General features: G+C 33.8%; 3 protein-coding genes across 7 annotated transcripts; all 3 read right to left on the bottom strand.

Moving 5' to 3' along the window:
• Window positions 1–1217: 1217 nt before the first annotated feature.
• LOC107007481 (putative pectinesterase/pectinesterase inhibitor 22) lies at window positions 1218–3520 on the bottom strand. The gene is made up of 2 exons (XM_015206117.2): window positions 2247–3520; window positions 1218–2104 (listed from the first exon to the last, which is right to left on the bottom strand). Exons 1-2 carry the CDS (start codon window positions 3202–3204, stop codon window positions 1434–1436), a joined length of 1629 nt encoding a protein of 542 aa, XP_015061603.1. The 5' UTR covers window positions 3205–3520; the 3' UTR covers window positions 1218–1433.
• A 251-nt stretch (window positions 3521–3771) lies between these two features.
• On the bottom strand, window positions 3772–10458 carry LOC107007469 (F-box/LRR-repeat protein 3). Of its 3 annotated transcripts, none has more exons than XR_001455107.2 (8): window positions 9351–10458; window positions 9131–9256; window positions 7837–7941; window positions 7339–7738; window positions 6787–6916; window positions 6414–6708; window positions 5213–5336; window positions 4163–4300 (listed from the first exon to the last, which is right to left on the bottom strand). XR_001455107.2 is itself a non-coding variant. In XM_015206098.2 (7 exons), the coding sequence occupies exons 1-7, from the start codon at window positions 9978–9980 to the stop codon at window positions 4055–4057; spliced, it is 1932 nt and encodes a 643-aa protein (XP_015061584.1). In that variant the 5' UTR covers window positions 9981–10458; the 3' UTR covers window positions 3772–4054. The 3 variants fall into 3 exon arrangements, 1 of the variants encoding a protein (XP_015061584.1); XR_001455106.2 differs by having other exon boundaries at window positions 4167–4300; window positions 5202–5336; XM_015206098.2 differs by lacking the exon at window positions 5213–5336 and having other exon boundaries at window positions 3772–4300.
• A 3314-nt stretch (window positions 10459–13772) lies between these two features.
• Window positions 13773–20399, bottom strand: LOC107008592 (glycine-rich domain-containing protein 2). 3 transcript variants are annotated; one of them, XM_027917400.1, is made up of 9 exons: window positions 20123–20399; window positions 19292–19425; window positions 19088–19202; window positions 18561–18950; window positions 17639–17902; window positions 15525–16045; window positions 15314–15438; window positions 14962–15131; window positions 13773–14879 (listed from the first exon to the last, which is right to left on the bottom strand). In XM_027917400.1, exons 1-9 carry the CDS (start codon window positions 20162–20164, stop codon window positions 14337–14339), a joined length of 2304 nt encoding a protein of 767 aa, XP_027773201.1. In that variant the 5' UTR covers window positions 20165–20399; the 3' UTR covers window positions 13773–14336. The 3 variants fall into 3 exon arrangements, with proteins under 3 accessions (XP_027773201.1, XP_027773204.1, XP_015063181.1); XM_027917403.1 differs by having other exon boundaries at window positions 14971–15131; window positions 20123–20397; XM_015207695.2 differs by lacking the exon at window positions 20123–20399 and having other exon boundaries at window positions 19292–19467.
• Between the last annotated feature and the right edge of the window lie 1172 nt (window positions 20400–21571).

The raw sequence follows: 21571 nt of genomic DNA on the forward strand, positions 1-21571 counted from the left end.
ATATATGTATAGCGAAAATAGACATAACATGTTTGTTATGGAGCGGAATTATGCAAACTATAGCTATAACATACAAATATGCATTTCGTGTGTGCTATATGTGAAAGTTGTTCTTTCGATATGGACAAAAATGGATTGGGTAACAAATGGGTTAAGTAAATACTAGTTTACCCATATTTTCATGAGTAAATAGTACTCTATTTAAGAATTCAACATGGTGAAATATTTTAGTCTTTTTTTTAAAGATAAAATATGTTGAAAATGCTTCATTTAGTTTTATTGTATCATAAATATAAAAAAACTTAATTTCTTTTTGGGGTTTGGGGAGTCGAGAATAGGAGTAAAAAAATAAAAAATTTAAAGTAAAAATATTTTTTTAAAAATAAACTTAATTTTTTTTTAGAGAGGGGAAAGGGGGGGGGGGGTCATTGGTAGAGATGAAAAAAAATCTTTAAATTTATTTTGAGGGGAGAGCTGGTAGGGGGCCGCGGGTCTGAGGTAGAAATGAAAATGTTTTCCTGTACCAAATAAAGGGCCAGAACATATTATTGACTACGTTAATTATTGACTACGTTATATTCAGAGGTGGAGCCAGAATTTTCAATAAGGAAATTTAAAATTTGTAAAAATAAATAGCTGAAGGAAGTTTTGAATATATAAATTTATTTTAATCATATATAAATAATATAATTTTTCGTTAAAGGGGTTAAGATAAACCCTGTGAAGGTTGCTCTGCCCCTGGTTGCATTAAGCAATTGAAAAGTCTAAAAAAATAATAATTGTTCAATATATATATTTCACGTGTCAAATTACGCACATGGTAAGACAAAATTAAAATAGTAATCACATGATTTTAGGAGATTGTGAACGATAAATCATCTTTTTTGCGTCACCAATTAGGAGTATTCCAATTCAATGAATGTTCAATTATTTTAGACATGAGGATAAAATCATGAATTTAAATTATATACATCGCTAATATATATAAATAAATATACATAAGTCATAACCAAATTAAGACGTGCCAAGCTGTGGAGATGTCAAACATTCGATCCACCAGCGCATTCTGTTCCTCATCTATGCAATTTGACAACGTAACACAGCTAAACATAAGTCAACTTAAAACAGATCTTCTATATCTTTTTGATCGATCAATACATACATATGATAAATTCAAGCACACAAAAATATTTAATCATAGACAGCTGTATGATATATTAATAAAAAGTAATGGCATGTTTCTAAAACTCAAAGCGTACACATTTTGCAGTTTTCCAAAGCATTCAATGTAGTTTTTATTGCAGTTTAACTGCATAAAATATGTGTGGTAGGGTATAACTATTGCTCTTCAATACAATGCCATTTTGAATAATATAAAAAATGTTATATAAAATAATGAAAACAATTAAACTATAACTATACGTTACTGCAGCCTACTTAGTAAGACCAGCTGAGAACTGGACGCCGGTGGCTGGCAACCACGACATGCCGTCGATGAAATGTTGAACAGTGAAAAAATTAGCCGATGAAGGATCTTTGATAATGTGGTAACCGGGCCATGTAACCCGACCCGAAAGTGATGATCCAGGCCCATAATTCTTATACTCACCATACCACAAACTATTCAAAGCAAAGTTCCCATACCACTCCAACCATCCTCTGGGCTGGACCATTCCACTCATGTAAGTATTCATGTAAACAGTCCTTGAATACATTTTCCAGGGCCGGCCCAAATAAGTGGGCCTAGTGGCATAAATGTAGCTATCTTGAATCGAAAATCCAGTGCTTTGATCTGGGCTTTTTCGACCTTGGGCCGTGATTGTTACCTTCTGTAAAGGAAGTGGAGGTCTAGTATAAATCTTGCAGTTTTGAAGAACTGCAGCACCATTGCCAAAAATGAAATCTATGGTGCCATAAATGTTGCATTCTCGATAGAATTGACGGAGTGAATGGGCGTAAAGCGTGTCTTGATATCCTTCCATGCTGCACCTGAAAAAGGCCGATTGGTCCGAATCCACACGAAGGGCCACACCTTGAAAGTTTTTAGGCCCAGCAGTGTTGCGAAATGTTACGTCTCTTGCAATAAATCCCTTGCCCGAAACAGCTGTTAAATAAATCAATAGAGAAAGGAACTAGTTGTCACGTAGAATGCATGTGTCTATTTATTTAACTTTATACAGTTTGTGCATATCTAAAGTTGAAGTACATAAATGTCAGCTGAAGTCAACAATGAGAAAACTACGTACCAACAGTTGCAGTTCTAAAAGTTGTCCATCCTTGCATGAAATTTCTGTTACCAGTAATGACAGTGGCTCCAATGCCATCTCCCACAAGCATGATATTGGTTTTTTTCTTCTTCAAATCAATATTTTCATGGTAAATTCCCCTCTTCACATAGATCACATATCTCCTGTTACTGTAGCTTGGAGCCTCATTTATAGCCTGTGCAATCGACCGATAACGGCCGCCTCCATCTAAGGATACAACAGCATCTACATGCATTCCATTTGGTTTAGAAACTAGCAAATCTTTGTCACCATTTGTCATCCACTGTGGATACTTTTGATTTTCATATGTTATGTTGTCATTTCTTGGTGGTTTAAATGGTAGGCTATGCAATTGAACATACAAAGTTAGAACATTGCTAATGAGTTGTGTTACTTGTGTTAAACTTCCCTTGATGAAATGTTCGAGGTGTCGATCTGTGCCTTCAAATCCTTCTAAGCATGTGTCCTGATTGCTCAATGCAGCACTCAGCCATGCCTTGAGATTTCCCTCGTAATGAACATTCTTTGAACCAGCTCGGATTTTTCTCATTTCACCCAAGGACCATGCTAGTTCAGTGACTGAGAAATCGAGAAGTTCTTGGCAATCCTCGATGGCCATTTGATCCCTGGAAGAAGCTGATAAGGTGCTAAATTTTGTGATGGATTGAATGGTTAACTTTGCTTGATTGAGGGAGTTTTGAATGGCTGCTTTGAGGATTGAATTGGGGTCCCTGTGGACAGGATCATCAAGATTGGATTGTATGTGTGAGAGGCATAAAGCTTGGTTTTGGATGTTGCTGCAAGCTTGAATGATCATAGCATGAGGATCAAGAGTAGGGGATCTTTGATATGGATGGTAAGTTTCATATTCATATTGACAGAGAACTTGGTAGAAAGGTAAGAGAATGAGAATAAAGAGAAATTTGGTGATCCCCATATATTTTTTTAATTTTTTTGGGATGAAGATTGGAAAAAGGGAATGGTTGCAATGGCCAATTTAAAAGAAAGATTGATAGTAAGGGAATACAAACTGAGAATTGTTTGTCATGAAAGAAAAGGAAGAAAAAATTCTAAACATGGAAATATATGCTTTTCTCTCTTTCCAACTTTCAAGTTATCCTGCATGCCTTGTATGACATGGTTGCAAAATTCCTTCCTTTTTTTTTTACAATGAACTGTCAATTTTCTCGTGGTAGCTAACTTAAGTAGGCTATTTCTGGATACCTAAAGTGAGATTCTCCAGTGTGTGGGCTCCATTATATATACTTTTTGGTTTGTAAAAAAATGTTGGTCTCCTCCTTCCTTCCTACTAATTAGTTTTCTGGTTCACATTAACATTAACAAGATAACATATCTAATGTAATCCCACAAGGGTAATATACTTGCAAACCATACCCTTATTTTGGGTGGTAGAAAGATCGTTTGAGAAAGACCCTCGGCTCAAGGGAAAGATCTTTTGAGAAAGACCCTCGGCTCAAGGAGCAGGCACAAAATGGCAAAGGGATTAATAAGAAGATATTCTCTGCCATCAACTTTAGAGATCCTTTGATATGATGTTTTATCGTTCATATAGTTGATCTCCAAACTGCAGAGGTACATGAGAAGTTTACACAAGTGAAGAATCACGTAAAATCTCTTGGGTGGACTTACAAAACAATATGATGGGAAATTTCTGCTTACTGATATGATGGGAGAAGTTTTAGGTTGAACAGCTCAAATGTATTGGTATTCATGCAAGTGGGGGGTATAGTAACACACATTGGCATGTACTGATGGAATATTGTACCTTAATCCCACCTAATCCTGCAACCTCTTGCCCTCAATGTCTTAACTATGTCCGGCGTAAGATGTAGTCTCAGGGAGGCAATCAACTTAACTTTTTTCAGCCGAACACCGGAAGCCCGAAGAGCAACCTCAAAGCCATTGGTTGACACGTTGTGAAGGTTTACGAGCTTGGCATCCTGCAACCGTGTCAAGTTCCCCATCACCATGCACAGGCCCACATCCGAGATTGCACAATGACTCAGATTAATCTGCCATCAAAGATTTATTTCAGCAGTTGTAGACAAATTCATAAGCCTCTATTCCCATTTAGTTATTCAAGGACACAAGAACGGTATGAATCACACTAAATGTACTTTATTTAGGAATACATGAGGATTAACAACAAATTTCAAGAAGAAAATTTGGTGCTTATACTAATGCATGCATAACTTAACCAAGTCCGAATGCATAGTGAATTTAACCATACTTGCACAAACTGAGTCAATTCCGACTAGTAGAACTTAGTGAAATTGACATTAAAATGTCTGTATCTTTTTTTATACGGCAAAATGTTTGTATTACACTTGATGGTTATGAGTTATGACCTTCATATTGAACTCAGTCAGCTTGACCAACTTAAACAAGTATATAACCCAGTTAAACTCATAAGAGATTGTTCATTAAACCATAAAAACATAGAGCAACAGCAAGGCAATCATTAGATCTGATGAATGCTCGTTTCAATTTAAGAGACTTACTAAACAAATGCACTGTCAAGTACATCTGATTTTTGAACAGACATGAGACAAAAATAATAAAATTCAACCAAGCATGTTACAACTTTCAAGAAACAATGACATGATTCTAACTGATGATCTGATTGAAAAGTGTAGTAACCATCCTACAGATGCCTGTGAGAAAGGTGTTAAAACAGACGTCATGGTTGAACCTTATTTACAACAACGTCAACAACTAAGCCTCAATACCAAACAAGTTGGGGTTGGTTATATGAATCCTCACTGACCATGTTTCTCCATTTAAACTCAACTCATGTCATTGTCATACCAAATATAATTTTTTTTGAAAATGAGTTAAATATATGAATAATAGTAACATTAATAATGGAAGTTCTCGATATTTTGACTGTCATATAAATTTATAAGGTAAAACCTGTTCTCAACTGTAAATATCCCTTATTGTGGATGTTTTTCTTCCATTTTGCTCTATCAGTAGCTAAGTCTGCATAGGTTCCAAAAGAACTGTAGGTCTTTCAAGACAACTTCATTCCATGTGATTCCTTTTGTCCTTTGATTAATATTGAAAAAATATAGTTAATCCTCAGATGGTCTTAATTTGAAACCTCAGGAGTATGCAGGAAAAAAAATCAACTCAAAAGTTCAAGTACGATCACTACCAGTTCATACATCACTGATACGATGTTGCTGGTAAGAATATTAAGTGACATGACATATCTGAAGCTAATAAACCTTAAAGGGGAAATGGAGTAAGTGTATGTGTTGATTATTTCAGTTGGTAAACTCAATATCCAGTTTGACCAGTCCTAATGTTGTTGATAATTTTGCAAAAACTTTGATTGATATCCAAAAAGTAAGGGTATTCTGAACTTTTTTAGCATTACAACCAAGAATTAACCAGTTGATTAAGGTTAATGCAAAATTCTGAGTCCTTTCATTGTGGTGCATGTAGTGAAATAATATTTCTCAATCCTGACGAATGGTCCACTAAGTCCGAACTCCGAAGGCAACAAAGTGGATATAGTTGCGAGAAACATAATTCTAAACATATCTTATCACGGGTCCAGAAAACTATACAAAAAGAGTTACCTAGCAAATCTACAAGTGAAACTTGAACCATTATGCACCGCCATGATTATTACGCTATTTTGAACTTCGAACAAAAAGAAAACCAGGACTGCTTGATCCCAACAAACAGTCTTTTTATAAAACCTGATTCAGTTTTATGAAAGACTTGAGGCCAAAATCTGTTGAAGTATTTAAAACCTAATTTATCACGAGAAGTTTTGTTAGACTCTCAAAAGGGAGTTGAAAACATACAAGGAGCACAGATTCTTGTACCAACTAAATCAGAGTTAAAGAGTTGCTCATAACTCTACAGGAAATATATTCCAGGAACTTATATAAATGTAATTGTGGACCAAGAGAAGGGAGTTATGTTGTAAGAAAGGATTATAACTCAATTACTGTTCTCAGGATTTCGAGAAATGATAAAAACTGATCAAGGGTAATATAGTTATTTAACCATTACGAATCAACAGGTAATGCAGAAAGCACATGCCAAGCAAATTTAACAGCATCATAAATTAAAAGAAGTAGAGAGTAGTTCAAGATTGAGAAATTATACCTGTTGCAAATTCCTAGAGTAATAAGCAAGCGCCATGAAACCTGAATCATCAATGCTAGTACAGTCTTTCACATCCAGCTCAGCAAGTTTCTTGCACCCCATAGCAAGTGCTGTTAAACCAGTGCCTGTGACATTCAAAAGACTCCGCATCTCGAGGTCAGAGAGCTCTGGTAGATGGCTGAGACACTCAATTCCTCTATCAGTAACCTCACTGCAATAAGACAAGTTTAACTTCTGCATTCTTTTGCAACCACTTGATAAAGCATAGAGTCCATCATCACCAATTCCATTGCACCTGCAAATGGTTTTCAAGATATAAATGAGAAAACATTTTCAAATTCACAGGATAAGTTAGATGGGGCAATCACCTTACCGGTACAGATCAAGTTCGCGAATCTCGCTGCAATTTCTAGCCACACAGTACAGTCCCTTCTCAGTAATGTTAGTACATAATCCCAACTTTAGGCATATAAGCTTTGTACATTTAGACAGGTAATAAAGTCCTGCAGAAGAGATGAGATGCAACACATATTAGCGCAGACCTAAAAAATAGCTGAATTCCTAGCTTGAAATGCTTAATTTAAAGGAATGTCACCAACTGCACAAGTTTTGGAGTAACCATATCATCGAAGACTTAACACGAGGAGCTTTAAGACATGAATGCACAAAGCTTCACATGTCATTAAAAGAAGAAAAAGAAAAGTAGAAAAAGAAAATCAAATGTCTTGCTCTTGAGAAATGGGAAGTTAACTCAAAATCCCAAAACTTGGAAGAATATAAAAAATGGAAAGGAATCCAGATGAGACGAGGGAAAATCAGATGTCTTGCTCTGGGTCATTCAGAATAAATGGAAATTTACCTTTATCTTAATGGAGACAGAATAAATACGTTAATAAAAACAAAAGAATGATGGCTTGAGCCTCACCAGTGTCATTGACTCCAAAACAATCAGTAAGATCAAGCTCCTCAAGTAAGGAACAATGTAATCCCAGGTGATATAGGCTCTTCTCTGTGAGTAAGTTGCAGCACTCCAACTTGAGGCACAAAACACTCCGGCAAGAATCTGTTATAGCTGATATTGCATTATCTGTAAGTTCGCTACAGCATGTGAGATTCAAGATACTTAAATTAACACCCCCTGATACCAGCTGGAGAATGCCCTTATCAGTCACTCCTTTGCATTTTCCAAGCCCTATTTCGACCAAATACTTGCAATTGAAATTAATGATCTTGAAGAATGATTCAGAAACCGGTGCTCCATCAAGTATGAGGGTTTCCAGATTCTTTAGGTCCTTCAGCCCTTGGATGACTTCAGTAGGAAACTCCTGGTGCATCAAGATTCTCAATCTAAATTGCAGAACCAACATCAAAAACTCGCCAAGGAATTATTCAAAATGTAGGTTCTAACAACAAATTTACTCACATGGAAACAATGACTAGCGTAGACTTGTAGCATTGAAGGATGTCCATTAATCAAGAAAGCTAAGGCAGATGAGCTTAGTCTGTCACACCTTGATACATCCAGTGCCTGTAAAAATACAAGTTTCTGAATAGTTATGGCAGCCCGAGAAACTTATGTGCGCTTACTAACTGAAGAAAATTTCATGGCCAATTCTTCTAAGAGGTAAATTAGCCACATAAAATGCTAAAGCTTGAGCTAAGAATACTAATTTCAGATATTCATAGATGGAAAATTGTTTTCCACTATAAATATAACTTGAAGGAAGAAGAAATACGAATGCAGCTGGTATGCTTAAAGATCACTAGAAAAGCTGAAATTGGGATTCATAAAAAATACAAATAGATAGATAAAGAGGGGTCAGAACTAGATCATGCAGCATCAAGTCTTTGTTCGCCTACAGTCAAAATACCAGGAAATATCACCAGACATAAATCATATTTTCCAATAAGCATTTCCTGTATTCCAGATTCATGTGCTTACTGCATAATCTGGTCACCAGGAAAATGTCATATGCACTAACTGTCTCAAATTCCATCCATGACACCTGAAACGAGTCATTCACTCTGTTCCTTTTCATGTGACAATATTTTCGGATTTGTCTATTCCAAAAAAATGACACATATCTATATTTGGATATAAATTTTTTAGTGACTGAGAAATCCATATGGAGCCAATATTTTGGGCCAACCACAGCCTTTGACATTCGGGAATGATGGGCCTGCCCCTCTACCCCTCTCCAATTAAATACCGGAGTTGATTCATTTGGCGCAGGGGTTGAATCTGTGACATAAGACACAAGTCCCTCAACCTTTGCCAATTGAACCAACTTTAACTTAAAACTTCTCACTCTATACTCATAGATATTTCCAAATTATGGCATGTTTAAGACAGCCGCATAGATGTTATGGCATGTTTAAGATAACCAGTTCCAAATTTTCTATAGCAACAAATATTATGGCATGATTAAGACCACAAGATTAGAAGTTCCCATTTTCTTCTTTAACTCAATCCCGAGTAACTATGTCATATAAATTGGAACTGAGAGTATAATTTAAGCCCATCTTCACTATATGATAAATAAATATAGATGCACAAGCTATAAGAAAATGAAACTACCTGTGCTTAAAATCGGCAAAAACCAGACAGCAACATGGTAAAGGTCACCTTAAGAGAGGAGAAAAGAACTCCAAAACAGCTATATGATCTCATATTTTTCTACAATTGATCAAAATAGTTTGACAAACGTGTTAATCACCTGAAGCGAAGGACACCCTTTTCCAAGATAATGTAGTCCTTCATCGTCCACAATACTGCACCCGACCATAGTCAAAAGCTTCAACTTCTCCATACTGCTTATAGAATGCAGTGACACACTAGTAACCTGAAACAACACCAAATCCACATTTTTACAAACATAGTAAAGGCGTATACAATAGATGCTACCATAAAAAAGAATGATAGTAAGATAAACAAACCTTTAAATATGAAATGTCAAGCTGCATCAGTTGTGTACATTTCTTGGACAAAAAATCAATCCCAAGATCAGTAATTTCAATACACCATTTTAAGCTAAGTTTCTCTAGGCATTGACACCCAATTGCTATTTTCGCCAAACCAACATCAGTAAGACCCAAGCACCTGTCCAGCTTTACATCCCTTAAAGACCCACCACAAGACAAAGCCGCAGCTTCCCTATCACCAAAACCCCAGCAGTAAGACACGTCAATAGACTCCAAAACAGGACAAGACTTCATAAACATCTCTAACCCGGCTGATTTCAACCCAGTGGTTCGACTCAGCACCAGTCTCGTCAACCTCCTACTCCAATCCGGCAATCCATAACCGAGCAGCATGGAAACAGCTCCGTCATCAATTTGGGGGCAAACGGAAAGGTCAAGGGAGTAAATACGTGGGAATTTGGAGAAAAGGGTTGTAATGAACTCAGGACGAAGGATCCGGAGATGGGTACGGTGGAAAGAGTCAACCCGGAGGAATGCTTTACAAACCAAACGGAAAGCTTTGCGGTCGGAATCATGGGTAATGAAGGAAAGAATTCTGATAAGAAGATCCTCGTTAAGAACAGAAAGTAACAGAGCAGAATCCATGAAAACTACACGAAACAAAAACTACTTGTACTAAACCTCAAATCCCAAGTTTCTTGGGTCCATTAAATGAATTTTAACTACTCCTTTCGGCCCATTTGAATCCGTTTTGACATTCAATACGCTTGACATACAAATCTTGAATACTCTGTAAAAAAAAAAAAAATCTCAACTATCAATACTATCTGTTTGGATCTTCTTCTTCCCACCAAAAACTACAAGATAAGGTTCGTAACTGTATTATGTCGGGACAAAGAGGAAGAGGAGACGAGCGTTGAGAAGGGGTTGAAGGGTGGAAAAAGAAAGAGTACAAGAAAGACCGAAACGGGTCTTGCAGATAAAGAGGATCATGGTGGATGCCTGATTCTCCGGCGATGTTTTTCAGGTGGGTATCGGAAATTCCGAGGTGCTATGACCACAGGTGAGCCATGGGCAAAAGAAGACAAGTTGTGTGTGAGAGAGAAAGAAAGGATTGAGAAGANGGATCATGGTGGATGCCTGATTCTCCGGCGATGTTTTTCAGGTGGGTATCGGAAATTCCGAGGTGCTATGACCACAGGTGAGCCATGGGCAAAAGAAGACAAGTTGTGTGTGAGAGAGAAAGAAAGGATTGAGAAGATAAGTGGAGTGGCGTTGGAGATGGATTCATTGATAAGTTATCTGTAAACTCTGCGATAGTTGCCTACTAATAAGTGGCCAAAAATTAAGCATCTCACGTGAGAGCCTAGTGCCCACTTGATTATTTTCACAAAAAAATAATTATGTTGTAACATGGGTGTTAAAAAAGAACCATTCCACAAAATTTATATTTTTGAAACATATGAACAAATTGTATTAGTATAAAATATTCCCACCTTCATTTTTACTCACCATTTAATAGAGTGTACAAAATCGAACAAAATTATAAATCAAATTAATTTAAAGAAAAATTTAATTGGTGGTTTGGTTTGATTTAATTTGATATTGAAAAAATCTGATTATATTTGGGTTGGTTTGGTTTTAACCCAAAAAACTAACCTGATATTATATATGTTATTTTAAAATTTATTTTATACATAAAAATATTTAATGTGATATAATTTTAAAATATTTCTTATACTATTTCATAGTTTTATCTTTTAATATATTATTTCAAATTTAAAATTTAAAATTTAAAATTTGAAATGGTTCAATGAAGATTTTTTTTTTTTGGTAACAAATGTAAATATTATCATTAACAACCAAATCAATACATCTAAAGAGCATTTAACTTTACAGTTACCTTTATAGGACTGTTTGAGTTAAACCTCCAACATATTTTTAATTACATTGTAAAATGCTAAAATAACAAACCACATTTTTTTATCTTTTATAGTGTTTCTAACTCTATCTAATCTAATAGATTCAAATGCGGATCCAAAAATTGAAAATATGGAAGTATCAATCCTTTTAATATAGATACGTTAATTGTGTTTCTTGATATAACGTAGACACTACAAAATCTGATATGAATATGTTTAAATTTGAAACGAAAAAGAAAAAAACCAACAAAATAAGAAATTGATACATATAAGTCTGTAACTACAAAAAAAAATGTCACATTTTTTTAAAACATTACGTAACTTATTTAATATGTATATATATATCTTTTGAAGTTACTGGGTATTGATGACCTCCTATCCAAGGTTCACCTCTATTTGGGTCAAAATATATTGAGTTAGGTTTCCTAATTAAAATTGTATGATTCAAATTTAAATAAGTTGATCTATTATACTTAACTTATGAAGATCAATTATTTAAAATTATTGCATTGAAGAGACAGGTCAACATGACATCCATAATAGTTCCCGTTATTTTAGTGCATACTTTCTTAGTTCAATAATATTTGTTAACTATATGTTAACTTTACATACTTTTTAAGAAATTATAAATAAAAAAATAATTTTATTATATTAATCTTTGAATATAATAAATATAATATTTTTTTTGAAATAATAAAAAATGGTTATATTTAATAATAAGGTAAATTAAGAACTAAGTATAAAATTATATTCATTAATTTTATAAAGTGGACAAATATTATTAGAATTTCAAATAGTATAATGGGTAACTATTACTTTCTCTATCTAACAATAGTTGTCCACTATTTTGGAATGTCCAACAATATTTGTACATTTCAGTGGATAATTATATCCTTATTATTAGTTATAGTAATTTCTTCATATGATATTTTTTTCAAGACATTATATTTATTATATTGAAAGGTATTTTTTTCTATTTATAGCTTTTTAAAGGGGATTGTCAAATCAATTGTGGACAATTATTATTGGGGAGAAAAATATTAGATTGAGGGACTAATAATGTAACGATTTAATTTTGGTAATTAGTTTTGTATAATTAAGACCACAGCAGTTGATTAATTATTCTTATGTATATTAAATTCGAAAGTCTATTTTTCCTCTTTTCGTGCCCATACCACTCGTGGTGGGTCCTTGTAATAACGCAAATTTATAGGACAATAAAAGACCGAAACGTGCAGTCACCGTACATATCTGTTAGTTACCATATCTGCACCATAAATTCAATAAAAATGGAATGATCTTATAGAGTCGACTAACGAAGTTATCTAAAGGGAAAATAATTGTATTACTCAATCATAGAAATTAAATACTATGGGAATTAGGGTGAAGAATGATAGGGATGGAAGTTTCTCGAGTAGAAATAAAGATGAGGTGTGTTAGAAATTGAGGAAAGATTATTTGGGAAAAATGATCTGAAAAATATTATAATTTTGACCTAAATTATTGTTCTAATACCAAACTTGTTATAATATCAAACTTTATGAAAAATCTTTTTTTTTTTCTAAACTATTTAATAGTGTATTTTAAAGGTATATGTATATGCCCATGTGGACACAGAGATATCGTAACAAGTTCGATTAAATCCAAATATATTTCAAACATTTTCTCCATTAAATATAGAATTAAGAGTTTTTTAATAAGAACAGTGACCCAAGGTCAACTTTATCAAGAGACGTTATTGTTTCTATTTTATATTTTTAAAAGAACAATTAACCTATAAAATTGAGTCTTATATAATTTGGTAGGGAACGGTTTCCTTTTTATCGGTCTTTAAGTGTCTTAAAATTAAATAAATCAAAAAATTTAAAGCAAGATACTGATCACCAAATTATTAAAAAAAAAAAAAGGGAAGCAACTTCACGTTAGTGACTTGACCTTAAGGCCACACTGATATAAAACGTCGTTTATGGAATTTATATTCTTTACTATATCTAGAAAAGTAATTTTCTTAAACTTATTGTTTTAGAAAATATTTAAAAAAAGATTAAACTAAGGTAACATTGGAAATATTTTCCTCACTAGCAAAGACACCTCTAGTTGAATAGATTAAAAAAAATTATTGTGAATCGGAGTGACCAACACTTAATCTCACTTTTATTTCATATAGACAAACAAAATTCCATAATTAGTGGGTCATAAAGAGTAGGTAGATCCAATGAGAGGCATTTCTTTATTATAATAACAATATAAAAAACTGGATCAAAGACTTTAACATCAGAATAACGTTGTTCTTTTGACCATCCTATAAAAATTAACACAAATTTAGAATCTAATACAAGTTGGACATCTTAAATTATTACTTACTTGTTTTCCCCTTTTTATTCTCACAATTTAGCTACATATATTAGTTAATAGGTGAATAAAAAGAATTTCTTTTAAAATTCCATACACTAGAGTCCACATTTCAAAATTTATACTACATTAAGGTACAACAACTTGACTAAAAGAAAGGAAGTCAAGTAATGAAGATGCTTCTCTACTAAACCCATTCACTATAAAAGTCTTTTTTCTTTATCATGTAAATGAATTACTGTTTTCTTCTATTTGTTTTTTCTTCAGCCGAGAATCTAGCTTTTCAATACAAGTCTATCCCTCAGGCCACTATGTTATTCAAAACATTAGAACTGCATAAAGAAAGAGCAAACTGGACCTTCCAAACAAATCACTACAAGTCTATCCTGGTCAAATCGCGCTAAGCAAGCTTAATCTTAGACAAATGATTTAAGGCTTTGTTTAAATCCAAGACCGCATCTTCTGTACAAGGGTGTGCCCTCTAGCATAAAGTCTTGGTGTAGCTGGCCTAATGTACACATACATAACTAAGCCTTCTAAAATCATTTGGTATACAGGAGACATGATGATACTCGTTACCCATTTAATTAGTAACTCTGCTGGTAAGAAATGCTTATACCATATAAAGAGGTGACAGAATGACTTTAGGTGGAGTGTACATACTGTTTCAGAATCTGTGCTTGATAAACTTCTTCAGTTTCGTGTTATTAGGAAATGGTAGTTTGTCCTAATTGATTATCCCGTGCTTGTACAACTTGTCGCCACCTTCAGCTGGTGTATAAGTCAATACTGGAGCTTGTAGTCTTGGGATATTGTCTACACCTTGCGATCCCATCACTGCTTGCACATTCCAATACCAAGGCTGAAGGTGAGGTGAAGAGATCGATGGAGAATATGAAGAAGCGTGGACAACCACTGAGCCCCAATCTCTGTCACCAAGCTTTGCTTCTTTTATTCTTCTTCTAATCAACAGGCTTCCTACATCTTCCTTTTTCATTTCTGATATGCTTCTGATAATTGACATGCAAAGAAGAAGTATGAATACAGCATCTTCTTCAGGTGAAAACTCCACCACCATTAACTTCCAGTTAAGAAGTGCTGTAGCTTTTCCAACCGGATTATCCTCAGAGAACCTAACTACTGTTATGAATCCATCTTCTTCTTTGTCTTCAACTTGCTTTAACTTTTCATTTGGCACATGTTCTATCTCCTCACCTAAGCCAGATTTCTTGACTTCATACTGCATTTGTCGCCCTTCCAATAACTTTACCTGCAAGGATTGTGTTCTTAAGTATCACTCAGATGATCAACACTCTATAGAATTCCTGCTGAGATCAAATCAGAGTTCATACACACAGTACCACTGAATCAGTTGATTGCTGGTTTATTACGCTGAAATTTAAGCCTGAAGTGGATCTTGATGATTCCCACTGTACTAATAGCTCATGTCCTGTTGAAAGATTCCAAAGAGCATGCCATCCTTCTGGTGGATCTTTTGGTTTTGCAATACCTACCACTTTCTCTGTACTAGATGAGAAACACGAGCAAATGACACCACAAATTAGGTAGGAAACCGAGAATAGGAGACATCCACTGGAAAGTGGTAACCAGCGTGATCTATGAGTTGATAACTAATAGACTGTTGAAATGAATGTTTGGCCAGAGAATAGATAGAGTCAAGTAGACAGAGGAATTATAACATACCAGGCGCTCTACCTATGGAACCAGCAACGTAGGACCAACGACCTTCACGTATTTCTATAATACGGTCCTCCCATTTCACAGCTGAAGGAGTTTCAGCTCCTCTCCTCCAAAAACCACCTCCAACTCTAGCATTATTGTCAACAACACAAGATCAGCAGATAAAACACAAGGAGGCAGATTGTCACTTAGACAACATAAAAAATTTCACTACCTAAAACGAATCACAAAGCATTCCCTGCCTGCATGATCCAAAACAGTCCGAGATAACCATCTACCTTCTTGGGGATGATATTGGTTCATCCTCAGAATAACATCAGATATCATAGCACCTGAATCATCTGATACTCGATCAGGTACACATTTCAACAAGTAGGAGGCTTGGACAGGAGGAGTTATTGATGTCGCTACCCTGACTTTTTGGTCAATTTCTTTTGCAAAATTGAGAGAAGGCGCACGTAACAAATCATTCCAAAGAAATGTTACACTCTCTCTCAAGCTACTTCCTTTGATGCAGCCACCACCACGTTGGCGAACCTCAAGAACCATCCCTTTAGTTCCAAACTCACAATACAGATGCAAAGCTTTTTGCCACCTTTGAGACGTAAATTTACTGAATGGTCTATCTATTTTGAGCTCCCTGTGACATCTAACCATCTGAAAACGTAAGAACTCCTTTGACGCATCACAACTCAAAGGTTTCATTTTTGGTTTTAGCTTCACTGTTAAACAGACCTGTAATGCAAAACATAGGACAGCCAACCTTTTATTATTCCTTCTAGATACTACTGCAACGCTATTCCCCCCACCTCCAAACCAAAAAAAAACATGAAGAAGCTATAGATGATAAACCTGATTGTCGCCGATATCAAATTAACTAACTAGATTTGGCTTCTGATAGAACTATGCTTGAGCTCAACCACCACAGGATTCAACAAGTAACAGTTTTTGTGATGTCATACAGTTATAATCAGGCAACATAAATTAACCCCCTTTGGGTACTTCTGCCCAAGTTTTGTTCATCCAAGTTAATAAATCAGAAATCTAGGAATAATTTCTATGATCAAAGAAAAGCTCTATCATGGAACCTAGTCTCTGCCTGTGTGACAGTGACAAAGGAAAATCCCTCATAGTATAATGGTTTGATTGAACTGGTCTGCTTCGTAACCATGTTTGAGGAAAACCAACTATATGTTGCAGTTTTTGGTGGATTGACCATTTACAAAACTACTTAATTGTAAACTAGGTACCCCAAATTATTTCTGTTCTTCGTTGCATCAATGATTTTATATGATTCACACAAAAATCCAGCAATAGAGAAGGCAAGAAGTTATATGATCATGCATAAAGGAGCATGATTTTTGCTGATTTGCAAGCAGCATACTAATTTTAGTTCTAGAAAGAACAAAACAAAGTAAAAAAGTCCTCATGGTATAGCAACGAATAAGCAGGATCGATGTAATATATTCCAACAAGATAAGTTCATCTATCTTCTAAAGCATGAAATCCTTAAACTTATTCTTCTTTTTGCTTACCAGTTTATCGTGAAACCGTGATAGGGTAAGTATTGGAGGTCTCAATGGGAGGAAACAAGCCATGCACTCTACATTACAAAGTTCAATTATACATTCCATATGCTATTATTTCAGATTCTTACGACAGATTTAGTTTATTTATTATTTTCAGAAATTACAGAGAGAAGCAACTTTAGTACAATTGTTTAACTCTGTTTTCCTGATTCTTTGAAAATTGTCAAGTCATATGACAAGCATCTCCGAACATTGCTTTGATCTGCAATTAGTCAATTACTAAGCCAAAAAAAGCAGTAAAAGTTCGCCATATTTTGTTTATATTTTTCAACTTTTACTTCCCACTCTAATGAAAGTGTAGGTAACAAATTGCTTTAGCACCTCCCTCTTAAATCGGCAAGTAGGCGTGTATGAATAAGCAATTGAATTCTCAAGATGAAAGCAACACACCAGACTTATCTACTGATGCATACATGAAGACAACTCATCCCAACCAAAAACATGAAAACATAAAATAATAGATGGAAGAAGAGAAAAGAAAGGAAAAGTAGAACTGATCCAAAAAAGAAACATCAATAATTAAATGTGACCTAATAAGATGATGATAGGACACCAACTTGGATATAAAATAATATAACTTTGTAAGTCTTACTTGAGTTTAGTATAACTGCAACTGTTGGAGAGAGGGAAAAGAATAATTAGTCCCTACACTCCCGTGACTACATTTTCAATATATATTCTAATTTTAATATTGTCAAGTGGAGAATTGCAAAGCGTTAAAGCATAAGAGCCAACCAACCTCAAGCAAGAACCGTGGTAACATGGATGAGTATTTTGCATTGACATCAGTATCTGTGACTTCCCAGTATATTGGTGGCTTGAGATCAACAGCCTTTCCAATGGCCAAGCCACCAGCTTTCTCATATGGCTGATCAAATATTCTTTCCCATAGTTTTTTCGTGTTCTCAACATCTGCTTCCTTCACATTCTCCCATCCTCCAACTACTTTTCTCATTTCCTCCTCCAACCCCTTTGTGTCCAAAGTGTATGCAGTAGGATAACTCTGTTTAATCAAATACACAAAAAAACAAAAAAAAAAACTGCATCAGCATCAATGCACTAGTCATTATTGATCAATAGACAATAAACTTATCTCAACTTGATGGAATCATTCATATGAAAGAGAAAAAATAATAATATTACTCTAATATTTAAGTGAACAGATAGTACAAATCCAAGTAGACCGATTAGACATGAATCGTGGTGAACAGACACCAGGATTATGACATTAAGGTTATGACAAACACTTTGGATATTACAATAATGCTCAACACCATACTACCTAAAAGGTGAATAAAATTGGTAGTGTGCTATGCATTTGAATAAAGTATCTAAGTATTTAATTCTTTAGGCAATATTAAAATTAGAAATCTTTTACTAGCAGCGTGAAGACCAACGAAAATGACCAGGAAGATGCCTAAAGGATCTTATCTTCTTGGTAAACTAATGATCTTTTTGGCTTTCTTCTTTTAGATAATGAAAACATAAAGTATTTTGTAAGAACAACAATCAAACCAAAGTTCATTAATCCATTATATTGAATTATTTAACTTATCTTAAGAAGTCATATTCAAGCTCCCCAAAAGTAAATTGAACAGAAAATTAAAGATCTCTCCATAGACAAAAACTTTATCAGGTAAACTTCAAAGAAAGACCTTTACCTGATGAGTGATCCACATTAGAAGGATATCTGAAGTAGGGACCAAAACAGAACAACTATCTGCTAATTTATGCATCATATACAGAAAGCCCTTATACCGTTGTCGAGCTGCTATCAAATACACAATCTCTGAATAGTAAGGCTCAGAAAATTTTGTGCATAAATAATTTCTTTGTTTGGATACTTCTTTCAGCAGTTCTTCATGAACAGTGGAAACTAATTTCTGCAAATTGGAGTCATCAGATTCATTCTCAAAAGGCACTGTTGGATATCTGTGAACCCAAATTTCTTTGCATCTGTTTAATGCATATTCTCCATTTTCTTCATTGAAAATAGCTGCCTTTCCAATAAGTTTAGAGAATCTTGATTCACAATATTGTCTGTAACTTACCTGTATGTAATTTTACTCTTTTCATGAACTAGAAGCAAAAAAAAATCATATGGTAAAAATAACACCTTTTCTTTTGTTTTCGAATATTTTCTCATAAACCAAGTAAAATTAAGTATACTATTTTCATTATTTCTTACCGGATTTAAGGTGTGACAGTACCAAACCCATTCAATATCAAAAGGAGGAAGAATCATTGGAGGGTTTGACCCATTAGAAAGATCAGATATCAATGGCATCCATAGCTGATCATACCTACAAAAAAAAAATCATCATCAAGATTTCCAGGACTCACAAGAACAAAGAAAACAGGAATAGCAAGATGAAAAAGTGTAATAATAAACCTTCTAATAGATTCAAGAATGGTGGGTTTTTCTTGAAGCCATTGAGACTCTGTTACAAGTCTCAAGAACCCAAGATTTCGTCTTGCAGCAGCTACAAGATCGATACTCAACCGTACAGTTTCTTCCTCAGAAATTTCACTTAGGCTTCTCATGGAAGCAACATCCGAAGTTGACATTCTTGTNAATTTCTGCAAATTGGAGTCATCAGATTCATTCTCAAAAGGCACTGTTGGATATCTGTGAACCCAAATTTCTTTGCATCTGTTTAATGCATATTCTCCATTTTCTTCATTGAAAATAGCTGCCTTTCCAATAAGTTTAGAGAATCTTGATTCACAATATTGTCTGTAACTTACCTGTATGTAATTTTACTCTTTTCATGAACTAGAAGCAAAAAAAAATCATATGGTAAAAATAACACCTTTTCTTTTGTTTTCGAATATTTTCTCATAAACCAAGTAAAATTAAGTATACTATTTTCATTATTTCTTACCGGATTTAAGGTGTGACAGTACCAAACCCATTCAATATCAAAAGGAGGAAGAATCATTGGAGGGTTTGACCCATTAGAAAGATCAGATATCAATGGCATCCATAGCTGATCATACCTACAAAAAAAAAATCATCATCAAGATTTCCAGGACTCACAAGAACAAAGAAAACAGGAATAGCAAGATGAAAAAGTGTAATAATAAACCTTCTAATAGATTCAAGAATGGTGGGTTTTTCTTGAAGCCATTGAGACTCTGTTACAAGTCTCAAGAACCCAAGATTTCGTCTTGCAGCAGCTACAAGATCGATACTCAACCGTACAGTTTCTTCCTCAGAAATTTCACTTAGGCTTCTCATGGAAGCAACATCCGAAGTTGACATTCTTGTATTGTTTGCTCATCAATCAAATATACAAATGGAAAAATGTCTACGGTGGCAATTAGAGTACTATGCTTTTTATTTTATGAAGAATGGGCAGCCATTTATAATGAGAAACGTGGAATGTAAGCTTTGAACTTTTCATGTTCCAAAGAACACTGTTGTTGGCTGAGACCACTAGCTACTCTTGTTGCTTTGCCTATGTTTACAAAGGACGACGAATAAAATATCTTTTTAACCTTACATTACGTGTTTTGATACAAATATGGTTAATGATTTGAATTTGTAATATATAGATCATTAATGTAAAAATTGTAAAGTTGATTTATTTTTTATCAGTATCTTGATTCATTGTTTCCTACTTAATCTTTTAGTTGATTTAAAGCTTTATAAAAAAAATATTTTCTATTATATATTCGTTTTATTATAAAATTGTTTATTTTATATTATTGGGTGAAGGCAGATAATCGTTACTAATTTTGAGATTTGATGTATCACTATGGAGATCCTTGATAGCATAGAATTTTTTAACTTTTTGTTGGTCAAACATATCTTAAATTTAACACATATTCAAGGGTATTTAAATTGTTCAATACCTAAAACTTATTTTTTAAAAAAAAAAATCAAGTGATTAATAGACGAGAATTGAATGAATAAATCAAAAAAGAAATGGAGAAAAAATACAAGTAAATTCATCAAACTACAAAAAATGATTTTGGAAAATTAAAATTAACATTTATAACTATATATTTTAAGTATGAATAAAAAGGAAATCAAATTGCAAAAGAAATAGGGGATGGTTTAATCATCTAGGGTCTTACCCAAAAATTGTTAAAATTTAAATCAGTTATTCCTCGATTTTCTAAAGATAAAATAAGATTATATCTTATGTATAATCAATCTATGAATTAAATTAAATAGAGTAATCAAATACTGTGTTAAATGGATTATATTTTAATATATGGCTATTCTAATTAATTATTCCTACCAAAGTAGTCCTTAATACATGCTCCCTGGTTTTTCTAAAAAAATAATTTAGTTTGGCTACATTTTCTTTTTTAAAAAAATAATTTATAATTTTAAATTAAAGTTATATCAAATTAATTAAAAATATTATTTTATCGTTATGACCTTAAACATATCGGTGTGTAAAACTGAAATTAAAGAACAATAAAAAATGATTATTTTAATTAAAAACAAAAATAGATCAATCCTTTTTAAAAATAAATAAATAAAGAGAGTAATATTTAAACTTATCAAGATATATACATTCGCTCTAAGTCTGTGTTTCAATTGAATACTTTATTTTTTAATAATTGAAAGAAGAAAATTGTGTCTATTCTCGTCTTTTATTAGGTAGCTAATTTAACCCTCTAAAATGTCTCTCTTTTATTATTTATACATATTTAT

This window comes from Solanum pennellii, chromosome 1 (genome assembly GCF_001406875.1).
Source record: "Solanum pennellii chromosome 1, SPENNV200".
In the NCBI taxonomy this organism is placed as follows: domain Eukaryota; kingdom Viridiplantae; phylum Streptophyta; class Magnoliopsida; order Solanales; family Solanaceae; genus Solanum; species Solanum pennellii.

Bases quoted from the DNA above. Each gene is read 5' to 3' on its own strand.
- LOC107007469 (XM_015206098.2), bottom strand. From the start codon at position 9,980: ATGGATTCTGCTCTGTTACTTTCTGTTCTTAACGAGGATCTTCTTATC. The intron at 6,917-7,338 runs GTGAGGCTCAAG...TCTCTTCTGCAG, and splicing joins TTTTGGAGTCAATGACACTG to GACTTTATTACCTGTCTAAA. The intron at 6,709-6,786 runs GTAAGGTGATTG...AACCATTTGCAG, and splicing joins CGCGAACTTGATCTGTACCG to GTGCAATGGAATTGGTGATG.
- LOC107008592 (XM_027917400.1), bottom strand. From the start codon at position 20,164: ATGTCAACTTCGGATGTTGCTTCCATGAGAAGCCTAAGTGAA. The intron at 18,951-19,087 runs GTAAGAAATAAT...AATTACATACAG, and splicing joins ACTGTCACACCTTAAATCCG to GTAAGTTACAGACAATATTG. The intron at 15,132-15,313 runs GTATGTTATAAT...CATCTAGTACAG, and splicing joins TTCCATAGGTAGAGCGCCTG to AGAAAGTGGTAGGTATTGCA.
- LOC107007481 (XM_015206117.2), bottom strand. From the start codon at position 3,204: ATGGGGATCACCAAATTTCTCTTTATTCTCATTCTCTTACCTTTCTAC. The intron at 2,105-2,246 runs GTACGTAGTTTT...TTTATTTAACAG, and splicing joins TTTTAGAACTGCAACTGTTG to CTGTTTCGGGCAAGGGATTT.